The 27,034-nt window shown below is 33.1% G+C and overlaps 1 protein-coding gene across 8 annotated transcripts; it reads left to right on the top strand.

Moving 5' to 3' along the window:
• The first annotated feature begins 8,912 nt into the window (after positions 1-8,912).
• LOC143063501 (chromobox protein homolog 1-like) lies at positions 8,913-19,814 on the top strand. 8 transcript variants are annotated; one of them, XM_076235696.1, is made up of 6 exons: positions 8,913-8,970; positions 9,518-9,602; positions 13,022-13,171; positions 13,609-13,786; positions 17,197-17,297; positions 17,984-19,814. In XM_076235696.1, exons 1-6 carry the CDS (start codon positions 8,946-8,948, stop codon positions 18,132-18,134), a joined length of 690 nt encoding a protein of 229 aa, XP_076091811.1. In that variant the 5' UTR covers positions 8,913-8,945; the 3' UTR covers positions 18,135-19,814. The 8 variants fall into 8 exon arrangements, with proteins under 8 accessions (XP_076091811.1, XP_076091809.1, XP_076091808.1 ...); XM_076235694.1 differs by having other exon boundaries at positions 8,913-9,009; positions 13,609-13,777; XM_076235693.1 differs by having other exon boundaries at positions 8,913-9,009.
• Positions 19,815-27,034: the final 7,220 nt, after the last annotated feature.

Raw genomic sequence — 27,034 nt, 5'->3', positions numbered from 1 at the left:
AGTTTGATTGGATCGATGCGTTCAACATAGTCACCAAATTTTGAATTATTTAGAGAGAGAACATCATCTATATAGCGGAAAGTTAAGCTAAAGAATATTTCTTACTTCTTATCTTTCTTCCTAAGAAGTTTCTGTATGAAGTCAGCCTCATAATAATAAAGAAACAAGTCGGCAAGAAGAGGGCACAATTGGTTCCCATTGGAGTGCCGACTATCTGTTAAAAACACGTCCTCCAAACGAAACAAATCTGTTGTCAATCGTTAAAATGTTAAAGGAAACAGCAGATATTATATTACCTTATCTGAAATACATATTTGAAAGGTCATTATACACAAAAAAAAGACTGGCCTGAACGATTGGACGACATAAAATGTAGGAACCTTTTTTTAAAGAAAGGAGATAGATAAAAACCATGCAGTAAATTATAGATCGGTATCGCTTACATCAGTACCATGTAACGTGATGAAGCATATTCTATTTAAACATGCACATTATAGAAACACTGGAATGTAACAATATATTACTGCACACTTCCGACTCAGCTATCGGAAAAAGAACCACAGCTTATCACCAGTTGGTTTACCTTTTTGTAATTATAATCCGTTTCACAGCTAGATGACAACGGATATGATCCAATTGTTTTAACTATCAATTTAGCCTGTCCCCACTGTACCAAAATGTGACTTACCAAATTATACTTATTACTGGGTTTGTACCGAATTTAACTTATAACCGGGATTGTAGTTACATGAGCAACACGACGATTGTCACATGTATATGACGCATGCAGGGTCTGCTTAATGAATAAACCCTTCTGGACCACGAGACCACTTCAAGTAGTTGGTGAGGTTCATTCACTATCTCTAGTTTTCTATGTTGTGTTTTTGTGTACTGTAATGTATCTGTTTGTATTTTTCTATTTAGCCATGTCGTTTTCAGTTTATTTTTTCACTTATAAGTTTGAATGTGCCTTTGGTATCTTTCGCCTTTCTTTTATAATTACAGTTGAAGAAATAAGCAAGTAATATCTTAGATGACTAGCAACAATTAAACGGACTTATTTATACTTGAACTCAGCAAGCTTTTGACAACGCTACCCTACAGCAGACTCCTTCGTAGAATAAATAATGCACTTGGAGTCGGAGGAAAAATCCACGTATGACTGAAGTCTATAGGCAGAAGAAAGTACTATAGAAAAGGGACAAATCCGCATTTTTACATTAATCTGGCGTATCGCAGGGCATAATGCTTGTACCGTTTATGTTCCTTTTTTCTTTCAAAGACATATATATAGGTATTGGCAAACAATCTTCAATTATAGATTATTTGTAGATGATAGCCACAGGCACTTGTCTCAGAAAAAAAAATCCCATATATACCTTAATATAACATTAAGGTCTATAGGAAAAAAATTTCTGAGACAAGTGCCTGTGATGATAGCATAATTTATGTAGCTGTAAATCAATGAGCCATTGTCTGTAATTCTAGCAGAACATGACCATCATAGTTAACTGGACCAATAAAAGGCAAATGGTATGTTATGCCTCCAAATGTTTTAGACCGCGTATAACACCTGGATGACAGCAAATAATCTGCCCATATGAAATCAAGGGTCGCATCCTTTGAAAAGTCGATCACAATCCATAGTGAAGTTATCTATAACAGTTTACCAATAAATTTGACAAAAATATTGAACAGTTACTTGCTACATTAAATTTTTCACATGTTTGGGAAAATCATTATACTATTTCAAAAAGGCGTTTATTACATTCACTTCATACCAAACTTAATGATAGATATCTTAATTATTGGAAAGAAAAGATTTGTTTTGTGTTGATAAATCATTGCACGATAATAAGATCAGAACATATAGACAGCTTACAGAAAATTATGAATTGGAAACCTATTTATTGTTAAATATTGATAGAAAAGTAATAGCTCTATAGACATTTTTCCAAAATTAGCACAAGTAATGGTAATCTTAGAATTGAACAAGTTCGTCACACCAAACACCCTGCAGAAGAAAGAATTTGTCCTTTGTGTCTTTTAGAAGTAGACGATGAATTTCATTTCACTTTAAATGTACAAAACTAAATACAATTAGAGAACAATTGTTTTCCAAAATTAGTGAAATAGTTCCCCCTTTTTTTAAATTTGACTAATGAAGCAAGATTTCATTTTTTGTATACGTGTGGCGAGACTGATATAATTAGAATCATTTTAAAATTCATAAGCGACATGTACAATTATAGAACTGCTTTATAGAGTACTAAATAACTTTGTGGTACCACCCCCTCTCAAAGATAATATACATTTATTATTGCAACAACATTTTCGTTTAATACTGGAGCGAATATCCATATAAATATACAATGCCTGTTTACAAATGTGGCTATATACAAATGTGGCTATATATATATAACACCTGGATGACAGCAAATAATCAATTAAGATATCTATCATTAAGTTTGGTATGAAGTGAATGTAATAAACGCCTTTTTGAAATAGTATAATGATTTTCCCAAACATGTGAAAAATTTAATGTAGCAAGTAACTGTTCAATATTTTTGTCAAATTTATTGGTAAACTGTTATAGATAACTTCACTATGGATTGTGATCGACTTTTCAAAGGATGCGACCCTTGATTTCATATGGGCAGATTATTTGCTGTCATCCAGGTGTTATATATATTTCTCTAATTCTTCGTCAATTTATCCCTTTCTGCACCCATTGTATAAAAAAATTTCTCTAATTCTTCGTCAATTTATCCCTTTCTGCACCCATTGTATAAAAAAATTTAATCAACGTGTGGTTCGTTTGATCTCAGTACTTCATTGGTTAAAATCCGATTGTGACGTCGAATTTTCTTGCTGTCCTCTGAATTTCCTATTGTGACGACATGAAAAAAGGCGACCATGCCTGACGACGTCACATAGAAAGAACACATCTTTTTGCAGATCATTCGAAAAGAAGGAATAAGTTTGCCTGCATAATGTTAGAAAATCATTAGAGAAACAGATTCCACCACCAAATCTCGTGTAATACGATATTTATCCACTCTCGACAGTTAAATTATCAATTTTAAAGTCCTCGCCGAGGCGGCTCGGACTTTAAAATTGAAAATTTAACTGTCTCGAGTGGATAAATATCGTATTACACTCGATGCAGTGGTGGAATCTATATTTAATCAACGTGTGGTTCGTTTGATCTCAGTACTTCATTGGTTAAAATCCGATTGTGACGTCGAATTTTCTTGCTGTCCTCTGAATTTCCTATTGTGACGACATGAAAAAAGGCGACCATGCCTGACGACGTCACATAGAAAGAACACATCTTTTTGCAGATCATTCGAAAAGAAGGAATAAGTTTGCCTGCATAATGTTAGAAAATCATTAGAGAAACAGATTCCACCACCAAATCTCGTGTAATACGATATTTATCCACTCTCGACAGTTAAATTATCAATTTTAAAGTCCTCGCCGAGGCGGCTCGGACTTTAAAATTGAAAATTTAACTGTCTCGAGTGGATAAATATCGTATTACACTCGATGCAGTGGTGGAATCTATATATATATAGATGCTTGTATGTTTATGCATACGTAAAACCAATGTTTGTTGTCTTGGTATCAATCCTATAATTTTGGATTTTAAACCAATAATATATCTTATCTTATCTGGAATGACAACATCGATCGGAAATATCCATACAAAGGTAAATAAATTGACATTGGGCTTTATACAGCGCCGGAAATTTTGATAAATGTCAGATAAATATATAAAACGTCAGTCATGTTTATCCCTAGTGAGATGATCAATATTAGAATACGTTAGCAGTGGTAGTGACCAGCATCTACAAAAACACATACAAGAACTTAAAACGTCCCACAGAAAAGCAGTCAGATTCACCATGCATCCAATATAATCCCGCCATCAGTTTACATTTCTGCATCCAGTTACAATTCTTTGAAATTCTCCTTCAATACGATATTGAACAACAAAATTCAAATATTGACAGAATAAAAGCATAAAAAAATATTTTCTACTGTTAATATCAAGTAATTTCTTAATTAAGAATTGAATGCTTCTTTTTGTACCTTCATTGGGGTGTAAAAGCGTTGACCGAAGTACATTTTGTGTGAAGCGCGGAAGCGTTTCATTCTTAAAGTGTGCTCAAGGTCAACGCTTTTACAATCCTATGAAGGTACAAGAAGTTACTTTTTTTTTTTAAAAACGTCAATACGTGAACCTTAGAACCTTTTTTTATGCAAATTTTTATTTCAACTGAATTGTCAATAATATTTCAGTGTTTTCATTATAACTTGATTGTAGAACGTTAAGTGTCCATTAAATCCAAATTCATTGTTTCAATGCAGTTAAACCTTTTTTTTAATCTTCAAAGGATATTCTTATTGTGTATCAATAAATTCTACTGCATTGATAACCGTTTCTTTTAAATTAACGATGATCATATTTGTGTACATTCACGTTACATCATAGGCAATTAGAATGCATTCCCTTTTAATCTGTGTGACTCTATCTTATTAATGAAATCTGTTGCAGGGGCGGATCCAGCCATCTTAAAAAGGGGGGTTCCCAACCCAGAGTAAAAGGGGGGGTTCCAACTATATGCTCCCATTCAAATGCATTGATCGTCCAAAAAAAGGGGGTTCCAACCCCTGGACACCCCTGGATCCGCCAATGTGTTGTATCTAGAATTCAAAAGCCTCATCAATAATGGTTTCATATTAGATCAATTAATTTCTCAATCTCAATCCATCTCGTGGGAGAGTTACCTAGTGATGATCGGTCGTAATTAAGGAACATTACTTAATGTAAATTATATCTTACTAGTTGACCAGTTCGCAATGCCTCATTAATTATTTCTAAATAAGTTTTATAAATTTTTGGAAGACTGAGGTACATGTGTCCATGTTTTGAATCATTATCATTTTTTAAAAATTGTTCTTATGGATAGCTATTTCGTTTTTTTTTTTCTATATAGATTTTCAACTATATATTTTATTATATAGCATATTTAGTGAGTAAGCGATCAGTGTAAAGTTTTTTATTGCCATGTTTTAAATATATTGAATACCCCGTATGGAGGTGCTCTTAATTGCAGGAAGCTAATACAGATAAGAAGAACAAATGTTCCGAATGAACAATAAGAAAGTTTCCGAATATTCCTCCATAGACCATATATTTCTAATTAATAAATATGCGTTCAGCAAAAAGAAGCATTCAATGCATTTTGTTTTATCTAGGATCATAAAAACACGATTGTTATCAAGTTTTTATTTAATTTACCAGTGCACTTTATTGTGGGTCCTCGTGTCATCATGAATGATAAATTTTATTGTGTAATGCTATTGCTTAAGGAAAAACGCAATATTCAGTGTAGCCAATCAGAATAACGTATTATAATGAAACATACATGCAGCTATAAATGTTATTATTTCTTGATAAAGTGCAATACGAGAACTCAGTATGCTTTTACATACATGATTAATTTTAAATTTAAAATGACCGTCGAAATGTTTATCAATATGTAGGCGTATAGATGCTTTTCTGTAGGATAATATATAAAGCCTAATGGTTATTATAATAGTCCCATCTTTCAGTGTGTATCAACATAGAATCTACAGTATCAAAGGCTACGGTATCTTCTAGATCTATTGATATCTATTTTGGTGATCTACAAAATCTCGATCTTGATTTGTTCCAACCGACATAAAGTTGTTTTAAAGGAATTAATACCATTGTACGTAATAAATAAATAAGCTTCATTTGGAGTCGGCAGACGGTAATATAACGTCAAAGACAACATACGCTTTTATGAGCTTTTAACCGGACGGCGGAATACAAGACATTTCATTTTAACTTAAGTTTCTTATGTATAATTCGGAGTTGAGTATGACGTCTATTATTACTGGAGAAAATCCATAATTTGTCCTATATTGAAGGATCCGTCGTCAGATGCACGTATTCCGACGAATTACAGAGGTGTCAGTCTATTATCATGTGTAAGCAAACTCTATAGCGCATTTGTTAACAAGAGATTATCAAGTTTTCTCGAGACGGAAAATATTCTTGCAGATGAACAGAATGGGTTCAGGAAAAATAGGTCTTGTGAAGATCATATTTTTACCTTAAACAGCATTGTGAGAAACAATCCCAACGTCTTTGCGGCATTCATTGACTTAAAAAAGTGCTTTGATTTCGTTGATAGAGACATGATGTTGTATAAGTTGCGCTTAAATAATATAGACGGCAAAATTTACAATTCAATTAAAAGCATTTATCAACATACAAGCTCCTGTGTGCGTATCAACAATAAACTGACGAATTGGTTTGACTGTAAAGCCGGCGTAAAACAAGGGGATAACGTTTCTCCGACACTTTTCTCTATCTTCATCAACGATCTGGTTAAAGAAGTTAATGATTTGAATTTAGGATTTGATATTAATGGAAGACAGATTTCACTTCTACTTTACGCTGATGATATTGTTATGTTCGCAAAAAGTGAGGATGAACTTCAACAAATGTTAAATGTGATTCATAGCTGGTGTAAACGTTGGAAGGTTCTGATCAACACGGACAAATCTAAGTGCGTGCACTTTCGTAAAGGACGTAAAAAGCAGAGTGAATTTAACTTTTCAATCGGCAATAATGCGTTAAAAACAGTGGACGATTACAAATACTTAGGTGTAACTTTTAACTGTAAAGGTAGCTTTAATTTACATGCAGAGACTTTGGCTAAAGGTGCAGGAAGAGCCTTAGGTAAAATTATCTCGAAAATCCACAGTTTAAAGGATTTTGGTTTTCAGTCTTATGAAAAACTTTTTAATTCGTGTGTTACTCCAATCCTCGACTACGCATCTGGAATATGGGGAAATAGTAAGTTCCAATCAATAGACAACGTACAGAACAGAGCAATTCGATATTACTTAGGCGTTCACAGATTTGCACCAATTCTAGCACTGTATGGGGATACTGGATGGATACCAAGTCAGTTTCGGCATTGGGTAAACATTATTCGATACTGGAATAGGCTATTATCGTTTGAAGACGACCAATTAACGAAAGTGGTGTTCAATATGGATTATGATCGTTGCACAAACAATTGGTGTAGTGACACTAAAGATATTTTCACTGAACTTAATATGCTACATTAGGCAGCAACCATTTGATTTTCTGGGGGGGGCCTATGGTTTTTTTTTCTGTACAAACTTTTTTTTTCGCCTGCGGCGAAAAACAATCTATTTTTTTCGCGACAAGTCGAAAACAATTTTTTTCTTTCAACTTTAGCATTACATATAGTGGCAGCTGAGGGTGAAACAAACAATTTTTTTTTCTCAGAATCAAAAACAAATTATTTTTTTCTCCGAAAACTGGAAACAAACTTTTTTTTCCAAAAAAAACCATAGCCCCCCCCCCCCCCCCCCCCCCCAGAAAATCAAATGGTTGCTGCCTTATTACGAAAGTAGAACAATGGTGGATTTAAAATCTTTTGAACAAATTGTACGAACTTATTACAGTGATATATGGAGAGAGTCCTTGATAAATAAACCAAAGCTACGATCTTACTTAAACTTTAAAACAAACTTCGAACTAGAGCACTATGTAAAACTAAATCTTACGAAACACGAGCGATCTGTGCTAGCCCAGTTTAGATGCGGGATATTACTGATCAGAATTGAGACTGGTAGATATATTGGGGAACCAGTAGAAAACAGACTATATGTCGATTTTGTAATTCTCAAAATGTCAAGTTAAGTGAGCTTCATTTTCTTATAAACTGCACATTTTATAATGATATCAGACAAACTGTTTTTAGCGAGATATTAATGGTGCCTGACTATACGCAACTAGATGAGCAGGGAAAATTAACATTTCTAATGGTGAACCATCTAAGGAAAATAGCTAAATACTTAGCAGCGTCACTTTTCCGTAGAAAACAAACAGTTTACTCTAGTTATTATAACATTCTTAAACTTTTTCACAAACTTTAGATGAATAATATATGAACTTTTACAAACTTTAGATGAATAACATATGAACTTTTACAATCGTTAATTTTTAATCTATAATTATCTGTATTTAAATTTAAATTGGCAATTGACACGTGATATTAGAACATTTATTTTGAACTAAAAGTAAAAGGTGACTTATTGGTCCATTGGGCCGGGTGTATTATATATGTAATTATATTCTGTACGAAATTTATATATTTATGCTGATTTACACATGTCACTATAATAAACAATTTACTTACTTACTTACTTACTTACTTACTTTTTACTGAACTAGTATACATATTTGTTTAGGGGCCAGATGAAGGACGCCTCCGGGTGCGGGAGTTTCTCGGTGCATTGAAGACCATGCCCCATTGGAGACCTTCGGCTGTTGTCTGCTCTATGGTCGGGCTGTCGTCTCTTTGAATGATTCCCAATTTCCATTCTCAATTGTATTTATAACAATACAACGCATAATTAATGCACTTGTACAAAGAACTAATCCGACTAATCACATGGTAGTACTAACTTGAAGCGGCAGAATATAATGCATGATAAGCCATGAATTAATGCCAAAAGCATAATAGGTGGTTTAGATTTCTTTCTATCACTACAAATAATGGGAATATATTTTCATTTTTATTATCTAAAAAAAAAACAACAATGAAAAGAAATATTTTTAGTCTAGTTATATGTAGCTGTTAGAAATTTAATGAGGTGTCGAAGTGACTAAAACACAAATTCAGAACGCACCTCAAATTGAAGTCATTTTAATCCTAAAAATTAAATAATATGAAATGCATACATATGAATAAAAAAGACTCAATTTTTTAAAGACTTTACATGATTAAAAGTTAAACAAAATTAATATTATGACAAACGATAACAAAGAATATTTGAAGAGTTTCCCGCGTGATCTTTTAGAGCACATGCGCATAATCCCAAATTCACCGGGTAAACTTGATACAAATTATTTTGCGCATACAATTGCAGGTAAAAACAGATGCATGCACTGACGATAACTTTATTTATGATAGAAGCTTGACTTTAACGTGGAATTAGACTGCATGTCAGTTGGTATGAGATGATAAATACAAACAATAAGAAAATAACGTGTACATAATGAAGTGAAAAACACAAAATGGCGCCCAAACATGATGTTGGAGTAAAAACACATTGTAAAACACAATGTTTGTTCAATGCTTCAGTTTGTAATTAATATGTTCGAAATAGTTTTGAAATTTAAATGTTTTAATTTACGAAAAACTTAATTACTCTATAAATACGGTCTACATTTTGTTCTTTTTTACCATTTGAAGGGAGGAAAGGTATCTTTGTACATGTTTACCCTAAATTTGTGATTGTTCATGAATTGCGTGTGCATTTCTTTGTTCACATTGACCTTGCTGAAGGCTGTTGTTCAATATTTTGTTTTTTTGAATGTTTTTGTCTTCATAGAAAGAAAAAGTAATGGAACTTGACACTATACCCCCTCTTGCAGGAACGAATCGCCTCAACACCAGTGCAACTACTACAAACCCTAAAATTCAGGCAGACAGGATGATGACTGATGGTGTAATGAATAGGTAATCAGCTCTGAAATTGACGTAACTGTATTTTGCTTCTACTACAGGAGCATTTGATTTAGACGTGACCGTGATGAATCTATAGTTTGTCAGTGACTAGATGAATCATTGCAGTTTGTCTGAACGAACACTGAAACTGTTCTTTGAACAACTTTTTGAATGCATCATTGCTATGTTCCAGTGAAAGGAATGAAGTAAAGCTTGCAAATAACAAGAAAAGGTGTTTTGATGAAAGACCTGACAGCAAAGAGAGTTTTGAAGTTACAAAACATCTGTACAGCTTTCCGTATTGATTCGAATTAGCGCATTCAAAATCATTTTTATACTCAATCATCAGTATATGGTGATGTTATTATGTACAAATGTTAAACATTCGAATGGTACTGAAGTTAGTTTGTAATTAATTTTGTCTTCTATTGGAATAAAGACCAGGGGGCATACAGATCGTCTGTTCTTGTAAGCACTCTAAAGCCTACATTTCTGTATGGATTTTTGTTAATTCACAAAGAGGTTTATGTGAGCAACAACCTGGGACAAATTCCAAAATCAGTGCCCATAAACTCGAGAAATAATGCCTCATGCAACTTTTATACATCAATGGCTTCCTGTACAATAGGTTCTTACATAATACATAAATTGATATTACACAAATTGAATAATTAGGCATATAAAAAGCTGTTGTGATTTGTGGTTTATATTAAGTGGTAGCCAGTTTAAGGTTATGGTACATGTACATGTAAGACTACATAAAATAGTGTAACTTCAAATATCAACTAGTGAAAGAAGAGTTGAGTCATGAAGAAGTGGTTTATTAAACAGGTAAAAAGACTTTCTAAAAAAGGAACCAATCAAAATTCAAATCATAACAAGTTGTATCATCAGCTGAATCTAAAGAACAGAAATAATTCAAACCTTTTAAAGTCTTTCTTAAATATCCAGTCGCAAATTATATATAATTTTAAATAATTATAATTCAAAGTGTTTTAGGAGGCCATACATTCAGGTATCTTAGTTTAAATAGAATATTTATTTAAAGTATCAGCTTTTAATGGGAATGTGCATGCATTATACACACAGGGCTCTGCAGGGGTGTAGAAATGCTATGCCCGACTTGCCCGACTCGTACATTTGAACAACCGGACAAGTAAAAAGAATATACAAGACAAAGTTCAAATCCAACAAAAATATAGAATTAATTCCAAAACGTATAAAGATGTTTAATTTATGTAAAGAAACCAATAGTCAGCGAGTAAAAACACCAATGTCCAGACGATAAATATTAGTTACATAATACCGGAAATAGATTAATAACGAAATTGATAAAAAAAAAAATAGGTATGCGAACCCGAGTCGCGTAACATTGCATTGACTTTGACCATTGAGCCGGGATCGTCGATTATGTTTTATCCATTATTCACCGGAAGTATCATTTCTTTAGTTTTTGTATCGACAGTCAGATTGATAAATATTAAAGACCCCGGTCAAGCAAGCCAAAAAGAGTTATGAGTCGAGTAGAAAACCTAAAACGCAGATGGAGAAGAACACGTATTTTAAAAAAAAGATTCGGAAGCGAGAACTTCAGACATCATGTATTTTAGATTGCCCTGGTTATCTTGGATGGAAATTCGTAAAATAAATAATTTGTTGTCTTATCTATAGAAGACAGGTCAGCATCATTTGTTGTCAAAGTGGTAAATAGAAGAGATGATTGAATTGCCCCTCAAGACAATTTTGAAAGAAAAAAAAACGTGTGTCAGTTGCGAGAAACACCAAAACTTCACCATTAACTGTCCTCTTAAATTAGTATATGTACCTACTGGCTACAATTTTTATACAAAAACTGCTGTAAAATCGTCCTCTGCATGTTATCTCATTGGTTGGTTTGCTGTGAGGTTTCTGTCCCATTGATGTTAACCCTTTTCCTACTTTCCTAAAGTTTTACACAATATAAACAAATGGATTTCATTTGTTTGTGATGCAAAAAAGTGCTAAGAATCATATATTAGCTAACAATGAAATACTTCAATATTTATTGGGACCATCAGCCTCAGGGCAAGTAACTTTTTCCGGACAAGTAAAATTTACAGTTTTACTTGTCCAGGGACAAGTGCTCACAACAAATATTTCCACACCCCTGCTCTGGCTAAGGATTTTTGAAGGCCAGTCCGGGGACTCGTCATTTTTGGCCATGGCAAGTCCAACAGCAAGAAGAAGATATTTTATTGCAATATAATGTAAGGCCAGGGTTTTTTAATTTGTTGGTTTACGGATTTTCCCCATGAAAAAGTCGGGTCGGTCGGTCGGGAAAAAAAAAGAAAAAAAATATCTTTCAAGACAGAAAAATATGCAAATAAATATATATTTCACCTTTCTGACAATATGTTTGTTATGCTATTTTGTCATCATTTCTTAGATTTTAGTTAGATGCAATTGTATTGCTCAGTTGTCATAAACATCGCATGACATTCTAATAATTTTCCGTACAAAAAGGGGGGGGGGGTGCACGGAAAAGACGAAATTAAACAAGAAAAACAGATTCGCGTAGATAAAGATAAAGCAAAAAATGTAAAAACGTCGTACGAAAATAAGTTTCAACACACGTGTCAAAAACGAAATAGACTCGTCCACTGGAAAAACGAGAATATCGGGTTAATCTGTTGTCATGCATTCCCGTTTTTTTATCCAAATGGACGATATTTTTTTATTATCTATAAAACAAGAAAATTCAAAATGATTATTTAATATTCAGTACTTTAACTTGATGTCTTCCACCTGTCTACATTTGGACAAGTCTATTTCTATCAGATGATGCATCTTACGGACTGATTACAAATACGGGAAACGAACTCATTGTGTAGTTGGTTTTAAACACAGGTTCCGTTTCGCAAAATTATATGCGCAAACGACATTTCAAGGTCATTTATAATTGATTTGTCAATTTTTAGAAACGTAAACTGGAAGTTTTATTTTTTCACTACAGAAAGTGTTATCAATTTTGTTAGTGATTTAAGCATTTCATTTCATAAAAAAAAAGATTGTTTAATTATTTTCCAGGGATAATGCATTTGTTAAGGTCGGCGGGAATAAAAAAGCATGAAAGTCAATTTTATTTTTATTCTGGAAATCGGCAAAATCGGGTCGGCGGATCCGTAAACCAACAAATTAAAAAATTCTGGCCTAATATTTGAGTCTCCAATGGCCTAACAAAGCAATTAATGACCTTAAATTCAGATAACTTTTAAACAATTGCTATAAAATGATGATACGTGTCTTCAGTTTATACAAAATATTTCAATCTTGATGCATCTGTGGACTCGCCAGTTTTGAAAATGGTGAGTCCAGACAGATTTTGATGAGTCCAGGGACTCATGGACTCGCCTTCGTGAGAACCCTGACACATATCTGTTTATGTGTTTTAGGCCCAAAATGGCATCAAAAGAAAAAGATACAGCTGAAGATATGGAGGATGGTGAAGAAGAGGAGGAAGAATATACAGTGGAAAAAGTTCAGGATTCAAGGATGAAAAATGGGAAAAAAGAATACTTACTCAAATGGAAGGGATATCCAGAGTAAATGTTTTTTAACATTAGATAGCAAAAAAAAATTTTCTTGCCCAAGATATACAGACCAATATCAGCCACATTCCCAATTCAAAAAGATTTTAGGCCAAATTAAAGTATATGGGTGGTTCCAGTTACCAGACCAACACTATAACTGTAATCATTTCTGAACGAAAAAAAGTTCTAGAATATTTTTTTTTTAATAATAAGAGTTTTTTAAGACTTTAAAACTTAACTACTGGAGACTAAAAGTTATGTTGTTCAAACTAACTTATAAATTTTATACCAATAAAAAAATTAGTATGATTTGCCAATGAGACAACTATCCACCAGAGACCAAATCGTGTATATATGAGCAATGACCAAAACCCAAACTGTGGTAAACTATGAAAGATTATTTTCTGGTTAAAGGTTCTTGGCATGACAGGTCTCCTTTAATATTTCAGTTCAGAAAATACATGGGAACCTATGGAAAACCTCGACTGTCCTGATCTCATAGAGGAGTTTGAAGAAAAGAAAAAGAAGAAAGATTTGGAAAAGAAAAGAAAATCAACCAATGGACCAGATGAGGGAGCAGCAAAAAAGAAAAAGAAAGTGGCTGATGCTAAATCAACCGTAAGGAAGGTTGGGAGGTGTTAATACATTCATTGACATCATTCTCATTTTATCCATTTTAGTTTTGCTTCAGAGCTATTCCAGAAAAAATGGGGGGTTGGAAGGCATTGATATAACTATGCATGGGAAATGGGTTTCAGATCAGTTTCAACATTTTTATTAGCTCACCTGGGCCGAAGGGCCAAGTGAGCTTTTCTCATCACTTGGCGTCCGGCGTCTGTAAACTTTTACAAAAATCTTCTCCTCTGAAACTACTGGGTCAAATTGAACTAAACTTGGCCACAATCATCATTGGGGTATCTAGGTTAAAAATTGTGTTCGGTGACCCGGCCAACCAACCAAGATGGCCACCATGGCTAAAAATAGAACATAGGGGTAAAATGCAACTTTTAGCTTATAACTCAAAAAACCAAAGCATTTAGAGCAAATCTGACAGGGGTTAAATTGTTTATCAGGTCAAAATCTATCTGCTCTGAAATTTTCAGATGGATCAGACAACACCTTGTTAGGTTGCTGCCCCTGAATTGGTAATTTTAAGGAAATTTTGCAGTTTTTTTGTTATTATCTTGAATATTATTATAGATAGAGATAAACTGTAAACAGCAATAATGTACAGCAAAGTAAGACCTAAAAATAAGTCAACACGACCAAAATGGTCAATTGACCCCTAACATGCCTAAGGAGTTATTTTTTTTTTTCTTTATAGTCAATTTTTAACAATTTTCATAAAATTTGTTAAATTTTACTAACATTTCCACTGAAACTACTGGGCCAAGTTCATTATAGATAGAGATAATTGTAAACAGCAAGAATGTTCAGTAAAGTAAGATGTACAAACACATTACTATCACCCAAACACAATTTTGTCATGAATCTATCTGCGTCCTTTGTTTAATATTCACATTGACCAAGGTGAGCGACACAGGCTCTTTAGAACCTCAAGTAAAACTTGTGAATTAAAAAGTATGGCTAACATGTTTTTACAAAAAGTCCTGTCTGACCTACCCCCATACATTTTTTCTTGGAATAGCTCTCAATTATTTAGAGCCTGTATGCATGTATGTTCATTTCTCCATTTGCATGTACATGTAGTAATCATGGGTATTTTACTAAAGCAGCCTTTGGAAAAATATCTTTCTTTGTATAATTATCGTTTTTCGTTTCAGCTCTCTTAACTAAGTTTGCCTCAATCAAGAGTTATGTAACTTTTACACAATACTAATTACTTAATACAACACAACTCAGATCAAGTAAAAAGTTGTGTAGCTTCACATTTACCGTTTGTCAGTTATGTCCCTTTATAACTTACATGATAAGCGAGTGGGGGCATCATCTGTGTCCCATGGACACATTCCCAATTTATTTTAAAATATCAAACTAGCTTGAGTATGTTTAAATCAAATTAAGGTTCATCATTACCTTTTGGCTAAAATGGCCGTATTTACACCACAAATTTTACTCTGAGTACAGACAAACCTGTAAAAAGTTTTAAGGCATGGCTGGACCTAGATAATTAAATCATAAATGCATTTTATTGTTCAGAAAATTATAAACTTTTCTGGATTTTGCTATTCATTTTTTAGCTCACCTTGCCCAAAGGGAGCTTTTCTCATCACTTGGCGTCCGTTGTCGTCAGTCGTTAACTTTTACAAAAATCTTCTCTGAAGCTACTGGGCAAAATTTAACCAAACTTGGCCACAATCGTCATTTGGGTATTTAGTTTTAAAAATGTGTCCGGTGACCCAGCCAACCAACAAAGATCGCTGCCATGGCTATAAATAGAACATAGGGGTAATATGTAGATTTTGGCTTATAACTCTGAAACCAAAGCATTTAGAGCAAATCAGACATGTAGTTAAATTGTTTATCAAGTCAACATCTATCTGCCCTGGAATTTTCAGATGAATTGGACAACTGGTTGTTGGGTTGCTGCCGTTGTTGACCCATTAAGGAGTTTTTTGCCCTTTATACAATATAGTTAATTTTTAACAATTTTCATTAATTTGGTAAATTTTTGTAAGTTTTTACAAAATAATTTCCTCTGTTACTACTGGGCAAAGTTCATTATAGATAAGAGATAATTGTAAGTAGCAAGAACGTTCAGTAAGGTAAGAACTTCAAACACATCACCATCACCAAAACACAATTTTTTCATGAATCCATCTGTGTCCTTTGTTTAATATGCACATCGACCAAGGTGAGCCACACAGGCTGTTAAGAGCCTCTAGTTTATTTGACCGCAAACTAATTTTGCAATCGTATATTGGTATCAACAATAACTTTAGTATAAGTAAACAGAAATCTTTGAAATTGAAACAAGTTTTATAGCCTCAAAAGGAAGATTGGGATTGAATTTTGGGGTTATGGTCCTAAAAGTTTAGAAATTAGGGGCTAAAAAAGACATTTTTGTTGAGCCTTCAACTTTTGACCAAAAAGAGACAGGGATCCTACATTCCTTCGTCGTCATCGTCAACAAATATTCACTCTGTAGTTAAAGTTTTTGAAATTTCAATAACTTTCTTAAACTTATCTGGAATTCTATCAAACTTGGACAGAAGCTTGTTTATGATCATATGATATTATCCTGAAGTAAATTTTGTTTTTCTGTATTTTACTTATAAATGGACTTAGTTTTTCTGGCAGTTAACATTACATTCACTCTGCGGTTAAAGTTTTTTATAAAGTTTAAAATTTTCTTAAACTATCCTGGATTTGTACCAATCTTGGACAGAAGCTTGTGTTTTGATAAAAAAATAGTATCCTGAAGTAAATTTTGTCAAAAAAAAACCTTGTTTTTCTGTATTTTACTTATAAATGGACTTGGTGTTGCTGGCAGTTAACATTACATTCACTCTGCAGTTAAAGTTTTTTTATAAAGTTTAATAACTTTCTTAAACTATCCTGGATTTGTACCAGTCTAGGACAGAGGCGTCTGACAATCAAAAGATAGTACATGTATAATCAAGAAGAATACCTTTATTAATATTTTTCCTCATTTTTGTTGAGCCTGGGATTAACATCAAAAATAGACAAGACACTGGGTTCCGCGGAACTCTTATGAATTTTTCTAGTTTCCAGACAATAACTTGTGTTTAAGTGTATGGATCTCTCTGAAATTATACCACAAGTTTCCATACCTCAAAGGGATGGTTAGAATTAGATTTTGGGGGTTATGGCTCAAACTGTGTCAGAATTGGGGGCAGTGTAGGGGAGGTAATCCAAACAGAGTTGCAACAATATTAGGAAGAAGTGATGGCAATGAAAGACTTACAAATTGAAAACTTAACAGAAGAGAAATGTCTTGTGATGTAACTGTAATTCCTTGCACTAGCCAAGAAATCCACGTCTATAATATAAGTAATGCACAACTTCACCAAAGGATTATTTTATCAAACTTATATTGGTTTATTTTTTAATAGGAAGAGGATAACAAACCACGAGGATTTGACAGAGGGCTACAACCAGAAAGAATTATAGGTGCAACAGACAGTTCTGGGGAACTCATGTTCTTAATGAAATGGTATGGCTTGAGCAATAAGAAAATTAGGCAACTTTCCATAGATATATCTTTTCAGATTTAAAAATATAAATTTAAACTGCCTTGGTCTGATTGTAGTATGCTTACATGCTAACCACATTTGTTTGAAGCCTTGACAGATCAAAGCATAGATTTTGAAATTTGTATTTGTAACTTCTCCCAATATAGAGTAACCACAAATCGGTCAAATAATGTGTCTTCATTGGAGGAGTTCCTATTACATACACATACACATTAATAACTAGGCAGCAATTGCTTTAACAGCCTTTAAGTCTTTGATTTTTATTTGTGAAAGGTGAACATGAATATATATGGCATGTTTCTTCGTAGGAGTCTTTTGTTTAAAAAATAGAAAAAAACATTTTGAATGTGCACATAAACTCCTTTATGCAAACCTGCAAGTTATGACCAGATGTTTAAAAACAGTGACAGGAAAGAAAATCATATTCACTAATTCACTTTTAATCACATGTAAATGACTGATATGAGGATGAACAAGCAACTGTGCACATAATTGTTTTTATTTTTTATATATGTATAAAGATATAAACAATTCAAAATTGAAAACAATATTCAAACCTATGATTGTGTACATTTAATGTGTATTACTCACAAACATCTTGATCCTTTAATAGATATTTAAAATTTTGTACAACATATTTTTACAGGAAAGACAGTGATGAAGCAGATTTAGTGCCAGCACGACAAGCAAATGTTAAATGTCCACAGATTGTTATAGCATTTTATGAAGAGAGACTTACGTGGCATACACATAATGATAACGAAGATGAAGATAACAAAGACGACTCTAAATCATAAGGCTGTATCTTGTTCATTTAAGTAGGGGATCAGAACATCTCTTGTCAACCAGCGCATATTTTGCACATAATTTAGTGCTGTTTTTACATTCAGGTTTTTAAATACTTGTATGTGAGCTGTGGTTGTGGTAGCAAAAAAAGTTGGAATTAGTAAAATTATTGGAAAAGTTATATTAATTAAGAACCTTTAGTTATAGTTTGAACTTCAATTTTTATGGGCATGAAAAAATAACAGGTTCAAGAAATTTTGAATGAATTTGAGTAGAAAGTATTATCTGTCTATATACTCTACCACAACCAAGAACTGATTAAATCAGACGTTTTTTTATATTGTAAATATTTAAACATTGTAATTAAGTCATTATCATCAATCGTTCATCATTTAGTTCATCAGGATAAATCACCCTCATTGAAAGAAACTCGAAAGCTACAGTGTGTTTTATAATTTTGTTTTAATGTAAAGATTTCTGCATGATAAAATACTATAGGTTAATATTTCTTCAGTATGCCAGATTTTGAGATTTTAAGAAATAATTTCTTTAAGAAGAGTTAGGTTTAACTTAATCTCCAGACTTGTAACAAGTAAAATCCTCAATCGATGACGAATGCATATACTAAGAACCCTAGGTAGTTTAAAGTCTGTTATATGACTGATTTAACATGGGAATCTATGACTAGACATTATTTTGAGTAAGTTGCTTGATAAGAAAATGCTTACTTGGGAGTGTGAACATGTAGTTTGACACGAGGATTGAAAGCTTTCGTTTATCATTATACAAATTATACATATTAAAACATAAAAGATCAAATAGAATGGTGTTTCGCTTGGAGTCACCATTGAGATCACTTTCATAGGGTATCATGGTCTGACGGGCTCTTATTCTAGTAAGAAATATTACAGATCTCTTGAACAGACTCCATTGGATCATCTGGTTTATATTGAGACATATGCCTATTTGATAAGACTCACTTTCATATCAAACTTGCAAGACATCCCCTGAATGTTTTCTTAAATAATAATTGTTTGAAATGCATGAAAGTAAGTTATTTTAAAAAATGTATATTTCATTTCTTGTTGTACACTGTTGATCTAATTTGTCTTGTATTTCTATGTACTGTGAAAAGATGTTATCAACCAAATGGCATAGTCAATTATAAAATCGGTTGACAAAATAAGTATGTAAAAATATTCAGAGAGTATTTGTTAATATAAAAATAGGAAACACTTCGAGTTTTTTGGGGGCTGAAATTAATTTTTAAATATTAGCAGAAGTCCAAAACAAAATGGTTCGTTTTAGATGAGTATATTTATAAAACTATAAACAAAATCAGTCTGTTTTTATACTTGTTGAATTACCAGAGAAGTCATAGACATGCATTCATTTCTACAAGCCATTATTGTAATATGTTTATTATTCTTAAGAAAACTAAAATTCTGGTAGAATTCTAATGCAGTGAGTGGATCCATATTCATATGATCTCAAAACTGCTTTTAAATGATGTATTTGTGAGGCAGTTATTGAAATATTGTATTTTTAACAAATTTTGATCAGGTGTACGTTTTTAACTATGCTTTCAGTTCCATTACCATCATTGCTTGACTAGGCAATAGATGAGTCGGTATCATCAGTGGACTTAGAGTTAAAACAGAGAATTTTAATAAAATGTCTTTTATCTAGTATTTATTTGTTATTAACTGATAATGCCTGTGATATAATTATTGGTTTTGTCTTTCCTGTGACGAAAGTGACTTAGGGGTTACAATCAGGCAGTGATGACATAAACCGGCATAAATCATTTATATAAGGCTTTTTGGATAAAGATTGCTTTTCATGCAATCAAAACCCTATGTTACTGGCTTGACATCTAAATCTTCCAAGGTTGATCACTTCTTTGGCCATACACAAAATATAATGCATTTATTATAACATTCTAAGGATCCCAACCATGAAAATTTAAAAAATTTCAATTATTTATATGTTCAGGTATTCAAGTTTATACAACATAAGAATATACTTTTACAAGAAAATTAAATAACTTGTGAAAGGTGCAGGAATCAAATATCTGTTCTTTTTACAAATCAATGATGCTTTAAAATTGGAGTTATCTTCCTTTGTCCATAATTGTAGCTGAATTAACTACAACCAATGCTTTATACAATGGGATGTTTAATTTTATTTCCCACTGATAGATTAAAGCAATCTTGACCCTTCAGTGCTTACAAGCACTTTGATTATGTTTAGAAGATAGAAGACCTGGATGTTAATACCTTGTATATACGAGGTTCCCGGTCGTATGTTCATTGTCCTTGGCCTCATTTTCATGGTTCATCGACTGCTATATGTCTCTCACCTTTTGTCTTGTCTGGACAGAGTGTAAAGTGAGACCGGTATTCTGTTTCAAGTGGTGGTGGCTTCAACAATGTATAAGTTTGTGATGAGGTCTAGCTTATGGTGAACACATAGTGGTAGGTCATTGATAGATGTTTGGTATGCAGTTCTATTAGCATTGGCTAACCTCATTACAATGGAGATTATTTGACCCTGCCCTCTCAGTCAATCTATTGACTTAAAAACTTTGTCTTAGTTTTCATGTATTAGTTTTTGATTAGATCAGTTTCTTGGGACCCGTCAGTGTAAGGTCAATAATAATTGTATACGCGTTATCACATCTCATTTCCATGGAGAATATTTGGTCCTTACAACTCGTTGAAGGTTTATTGACTTTCAAAATTTTGCATAGTTTTCATTGTCGAGCCTTCGACTTTAGTCGAAAAAGCGAGACTAAGCGATCCTACATTCCGTCGTCGTCGGCATCGTCGTCGTCGGCGGCGTCCACAAATATTCACTCTGTGGTTAAAGTTTTTGAAATTTTAATAACTTTCTTAAACTATACTGAATTTCTACCAAACTTGGACAGAAGCTTGTTTATGATCATAAGAAAGTATCCAGAAGTAAATTTTGTAAAAATAAAATTCCATTTTTTCCGTATTTTACTTATAAATGGACTTAGTTTTTCTGTGAGGAAACATTACATTCACTCTGTGGTTAAAGTTTTTAAAATTTTAATAACTTTCATAAACTATCCTTGATTTGTACCAAACTTGGACAGAAGCTTGTTTATGATCATAAGATAGTATCAAGAAGAAAATTTTGTAAAAATAAATTTCCACTTTTCCATATTTTACTTATAAATGGACTTAGTTTTTTTGCCAGAAACAAAACATTCACTCTGTGGTTTAAGTTTTTAAAATTTTTATAATGTTCTTAAACTATCCTGGATTTCTACCAAACTTGGACAAATTATTCAGAAGTAAATTTTGTTAAAAAAAATTCACTTTTTCCGTATTTTCTTATAAATGGACTTAGTTTTTCTTCCAGTTAACGTTACATACAGTGTGCAGACCTGTGCAGTTAAAGTTTATAAAACATTTATTAGATTGATAAACTATCCTGGATTTTTTACCAAACTTGGAAGCTTCTTTCAATCAAAAGATAGTATCGAGAGGGAAATTTTTATTGATGTTTTTCTTCATTTTTGTTGAGTCTGCGATTAACAGCAAAAGTAGGCGAGACACTGGGTTCCGTGGAACCCTTACGAATTTTTTTAATATAAACCACTAATGTTAAGGCAGTGATATTTGGCATGAAAATATTTTGACATATGCAAGTTTCATTTCCATGCAGATTATATAACCCCATCACCTCATTATGGTTCATTGACTTTAAAACTTTTAACATATTGTTTAGGTTTGTTTAAAGGGAACACCTTGTGAAAAGTCGATGGTATTTGGTTTGCAGTTGTAATAGCATTGGTACATCTGATTTCTATGGAGATTGATAAGCACTGTTTCTTCAATATGAGTCATTAACTGAATATTTGTATAAAGAATTGCCATTTAAATTTCAACATCTACTGTAAATAAGATAACAAATAGGTAAGTCATATCTCTGTGGAAGCAGTTATGACCAGAAAAAATGTCAGTTTAAGCAGGATGTCTGAAATTCTGAATACTCTGAGGTTTTTTTTGTCACAAAGTTCCGCATAGGGATAGTGTTCAGGTGGGGTCATCTGCGTTGGCTAACTTCTTAAAAGCTTTATATTTTAGGTGAAAGACCTGGATGCTTCATATTTGGTACATAGATGCCTCATGTTACGAAGTTTTCGTCTGTCATATGTCAATTGTCCTTGACCTCATTGTCATGGTTCAGTGATTCTTTAGTGACTACTTGAAAACAAAGTTGTAATTTTTTGTATAGTTAATTTCTCTTTTATAATGAGTAATCATTGTCATGGTTCAGTGACTACTTCAAAAAAGTTGTAATTTTGTGTATAGTTAATTTCTCTTTTATAATGAGTAATAGAATAACTATATTTGGTATGTACGTACCTTGCAAGGTCCTCATGCCCAACAGTTTTCACTTGACTTGACCTCATTTCATGGATCAGTGAACAAGGCTAAGTTTTCGTGGTCAAGTCCATATCTCAGATACTATAAGCAATAGGTCTAGTATATTTGGTGAATGGAATGATTGTAAGGTGTACACATGTCCAACTGGCAGGTTTTCATGATTCAGTGTTTTGGTCGGTTTTACTTATACTGTATGCAATAGGTTTACTATATTTTGTGTATGGAATGATTGTAATATGTACAATACTACATGTCTAGCTTGCAGGTGTCATCTGACCTTGACCTCATTTTCATGGATCAGTGGTCAAAGTTTTTGAGATTTGGTCTTTTTAGCTCACCTGGGCCGAAGGGCCAAGTGAGCGTTTCTCATCACTTGGCGTCTGTCGTCGTTAACTTTTATAAAATCTTCTCCTCTAAAACTACTGGGCCAAATTTAACCAAACTTGGCCACAATCATCATTGGGGTATCTAGTTTTAAAGATGTGTCCGGTGACCCGGCCAACCAACCAAGATGGCCTCCATGGCTAAAAATAGAACATAGGGATAAAATGCAGTTTTTGGCTTATAACTCAAAAACCAAAGCATTTAGAGCAAATCTGACATGGGATGAAATTGTTTATCAGGTCAAAATCTATCTGCCCTGAAATTATCAGATGAATCGGACAACTTGTTGTTAGGTTGCTACCCCTGAATTGGTAAATTTAAGGAAATTTTGCTGCTTTTATACGACCGCAAAAAATGAAAATTTTTTGGTCGTAAATTGGTATCACGTTGGCGTCGTCGTTGTCGTCGTCGTCGTCGTCGTCCGAATACTTTTAGTTTTCGCAATCTAACTTTAGTAAAAGTGAATAGAAATCTATGAAATTTTAACACAAGGTTTATGACCACAAAAGGAAGGTTGGGATTAATTTTGGGATTTTTGGTTCCAACAGTTTAGGAATTAGGGGCCAAAAAGGGGCCCAAATAAGCATTATTCTTGGTTTTCGCACCATAACTTAAGTATAAGTAAATAGAAATCTATGAAATTTAAACTCAAGGTTTATGACCATAAAAGGAAGGTTGTGTTTGATTTTTGGGCGTTTTGGTCGCAACAGTTTAGGAATAAGGGACCCAAAGGGTCCCAAAATTGAACTTTGTTTGATTTCATCAAAAATTGAATAATTGGGGTTCTTTGATATGCCGAATCTTACTGTGTATGTAGATTCTTAATTTTTGGTCCCGTTTTCAAATTGGTCTACATTAAGGTCCAAAGGGTCCAAAATTAAACTTAGTTTGATTTTAACAAAAATTGAATCCTTGGGGTTCTTTGATATGCTGAATCTAAAAATGTCCTTAGATTTTTAACCGGATTTTTGTGTCAAAAATGTCGGTTATTGATTTGGGGATGTACGGCGGGGGGCGGCAACCAAATGTTGTCCGTGCATTTACTCATGAAGCGTTCAAACAAACCTTTTAAAATTTTAATATGTTGTTACTGACAACAAAATGGAGGTCAAGTTCAATAATAACGATTTTAACTTTTACCGTTCAGGAGTAAAGGTTCTTGAAAGTTTAAAAAATGTTGTGTCCGTGCATTTACTCATAAACCGTTCAACCAAACCTTTTAAAATTTTAATATGTTGTTACTGACAACAAAATGGAGGTCAAGTTCAATAATGACGATTTTGACTTTTACCGTTCAGGAGTTACGGTTCTTGAAAGTTTAAAAAATGTCGTGTCTGTGCATTTGCTCATGAAGTCAAGTTTGATATTGATAATCATAAATTTTACCTATTAGGAGTTTTGGTCCTTGTAATATTGATAAATGCCAGAACGCAAATAAATGTTAAAGAATCCGGTTTACTGTCATTTTGACAGCTCTTGTTGATTATTGGCCCAGTTTTCAAGTTGGTCCAAATCGGGGTCCAAAATTAAACTTTGTTTGATTTCATCAAAAATTGAATAATTGGGGTTCTTTGATATGCCGAATCTAACTGTGTATGTAGATTCTTAATTTTTGGTCCCGTTTTCAAATTGGTCTACATTAAGGTCCAAAGGGTCCAAAATTAAACTTAATTTGATTTTAACAAAAATTGAATCCTTGGGGTTCTTTGATATGCTGAATCTAAAAATGTACTTAGATTTTTAACCGGATTTTTGTGTCAAAAATGTTGGTTATTGATTTGGGGATGTACGGCGGGCGGGCCGCAACCAAATGTTGTCCGTGCATTTACTCATGAAGCGTTCAACCAAACCTTTTAAAATTTTAATATGTTGTTACTGACAACAAAATGGAGGTCAAGTTCAATAATAACGATTTTAACTTTTACCGTTCAGGAGTAAAGGTTCTTGAAAGTTTAAAAAATGTTGTGTCCGTGCATTTACTCATAAACCGTTCAACCAAACCTTTTAAAATTTTAATATGTTGTTACTGACAACAAAATGGAGGTCAAGTTCAATAATGACGATTTTGACTTTTACCGCTCAGGAGTTACAGTTCTTGAAAGTTTAAAAAATGTCGTGTCTGTGCATTTGCTCATGAAGTCAAGTTTGATATTGATAATCATAAATTTTACCTATTAGGAGTTTTGGTCCTTGTAATATTGATAAATGCCAGAACGCAAATAAATGTTAAAGAATCCGGTTTACTGTCATTTTGACAGCTCTTGTTGATTATTGGCCCAGTTTTCAAGTTGGTCCAAATCGGGGTCCAAAATTAAACTTTGTTTGATTTCATCAAAAATTGAATAATTGGGGTTCTTTGATATGCCAAATCTAACTGTGTATGTAGATTCTTAAATTTTGGTCCCGTTTTCAAATTGGTCTACATTAAAGTCCAAAGGGTCCAAAATTAAACTAAAAAATTTGATTTTAACAAAAATTTAATTCTTGGGCTTCTTTGATATGCTGAATCTAAACATATACTTAGATTTTTGATTTTGGGGCTATGGACCCAGTTTTCAAGTTGGTTCAAATCAGGATCCAAAATTATTATATTAAGTATTGTGCAATAGCAAGAAATTTTCAATTGCACAGTATTCAGCAATAGCAAGAAATCTTCAGTTGCACAGTATTGTGCAATAGCAAATATTTTCAATTGCACAGTATTGCGCAATAGCAAGAAATATCTAATTGCACAATATTGTGCAATAGCAAGAAATTTTCAATTGGAGATATCTTTCTTTGTCCAGAATAGTAGTTGAATCAACTTAAATCATTGTTTTATACAATATACAATGTATATTCACTTTTACTACCAACTGATAAATTAAAACAATCTTTACCATTCAGTGATAACAAGCACTTTATTTTACATTTTAATATTTTCTGATGTATTTAAATGAGTAGTTATTGTTGCAAACTCCATTAGAAATTTGAATTGAGATCAGTTTTGGGAAAAGGGAAAGGGGGAAGTGAAATAAAAATGGTAGGAGGGGATGTTAAATTTTTCTCATTTCAGATTTCATAAATAAAAAGAAAATTTCTTCAAACATTTTTTTGAGAGGATTAATATTCAACAGCATAGTGAATTGCTCAAAGGCAAAAAAAATATTTTAAGTTCATTAGACCACATTCATTCTGTGTCAGAAACCTATGCAGTGTCAACTAAAATGTATTTAATCACAATCCAAATTTAGAGCTGAATCCAGCTTGAATGTTGTGTCCATATTTGCCCCAACCGTTCAGGGTTCAACCTCTGCGGTCGTATAAAGCTGCGCCCTGCGGAGCAGATATGGTTGGTTATTATCTTGAATATTATTATAGATAGAGATAAACTGTAAACAGCAATAATGTTCAGCAAAGTAAGATTTACAAATAAGTCAACATGACCAAAATGGTCAGTTGACCCCTTTAGGAGTTATTGCCCTTTTTAACCATTTTTCGTAAATCTTAGTAATCTTTTAGAAAAATATTCTCCTCTAAAACTACTGGGCTGAATTAAACCAAACTTGGCCATAATCATCATTGGGATATCTAGTTTTTAAAATGTGTCCGGTAACTCGGCCAACCAACCAAGATGGCCACCATGGCTAAAAATAGAACATAGGGGGTAACATGCAGTTTTTGGCTTATAACTCAAAAACCAAAGTATTTAGAGCAAATCTGACAGGAAGTGAAATTGTTTAAGATCTATCTGCCCTGGAATTTTCAGATGAATCTGATAACCAAATGTTAGGTTGCTGTCCCAATTTTAAGGAAATTTTGCAGTTTTTGTCGAGCCTGCAACTTTTGTTGCAGAAAGCTCGACATAGGGATAGTGATCCGGGGGCGGCGTTAGCTCACTTCTTAAAAGCTTTATATTTTAGAAGGTGGAAGACCTGGATGCTTCATACTTTGTATATAGATGCTTCATGTTACGAAGTTTCCGTCAGTCACATGCCCAATGTCCTTGATCTCATTTTCATGGTTCAGTGACCACTTGAAAAAAAAAGTTCAAATTTTTTGTAATGTTGAATTCTCTCTTATTATAAGTAATAGGATAACTATATTTGATATGTGCATACCTTGCA

The sequence above is a fragment of the Mytilus galloprovincialis genome, chromosome 2, assembly GCF_965363235.1.
Source record: "Mytilus galloprovincialis chromosome 2, xbMytGall1.hap1.1, whole genome shotgun sequence".
NCBI lineage: Eukaryota > Metazoa > Mollusca > Bivalvia > Mytilida > Mytilidae > Mytilus > Mytilus galloprovincialis.
Note: the sequence above shows the minus strand (reverse complement) of the source record. Positions and strands in the feature narration are given on the sequence as shown.

Excerpts from the sequence above, each read along its gene's own strand:
- LOC143063501 (XM_076235693.1), top strand. The coding sequence starts at position 8,946 with ATGCGCATAATCCCAAATTCACCGGGTAAACTTGATACAAATTATTTT. Across the intron at positions 9,010-9,517 it reads TTTTGCGCATACAATTGCAG|GAACGAATCGCCTCAACACC; the intron begins GTAAAAACAGAT and ends CCCCTCTTGCAG. Across the intron at positions 9,603-13,021 it reads ACTGATGGTGTAATGAATAG|GCCCAAAATGGCATCAAAAG; the intron begins GTAATCAGCTCT and ends TATGTGTTTTAG.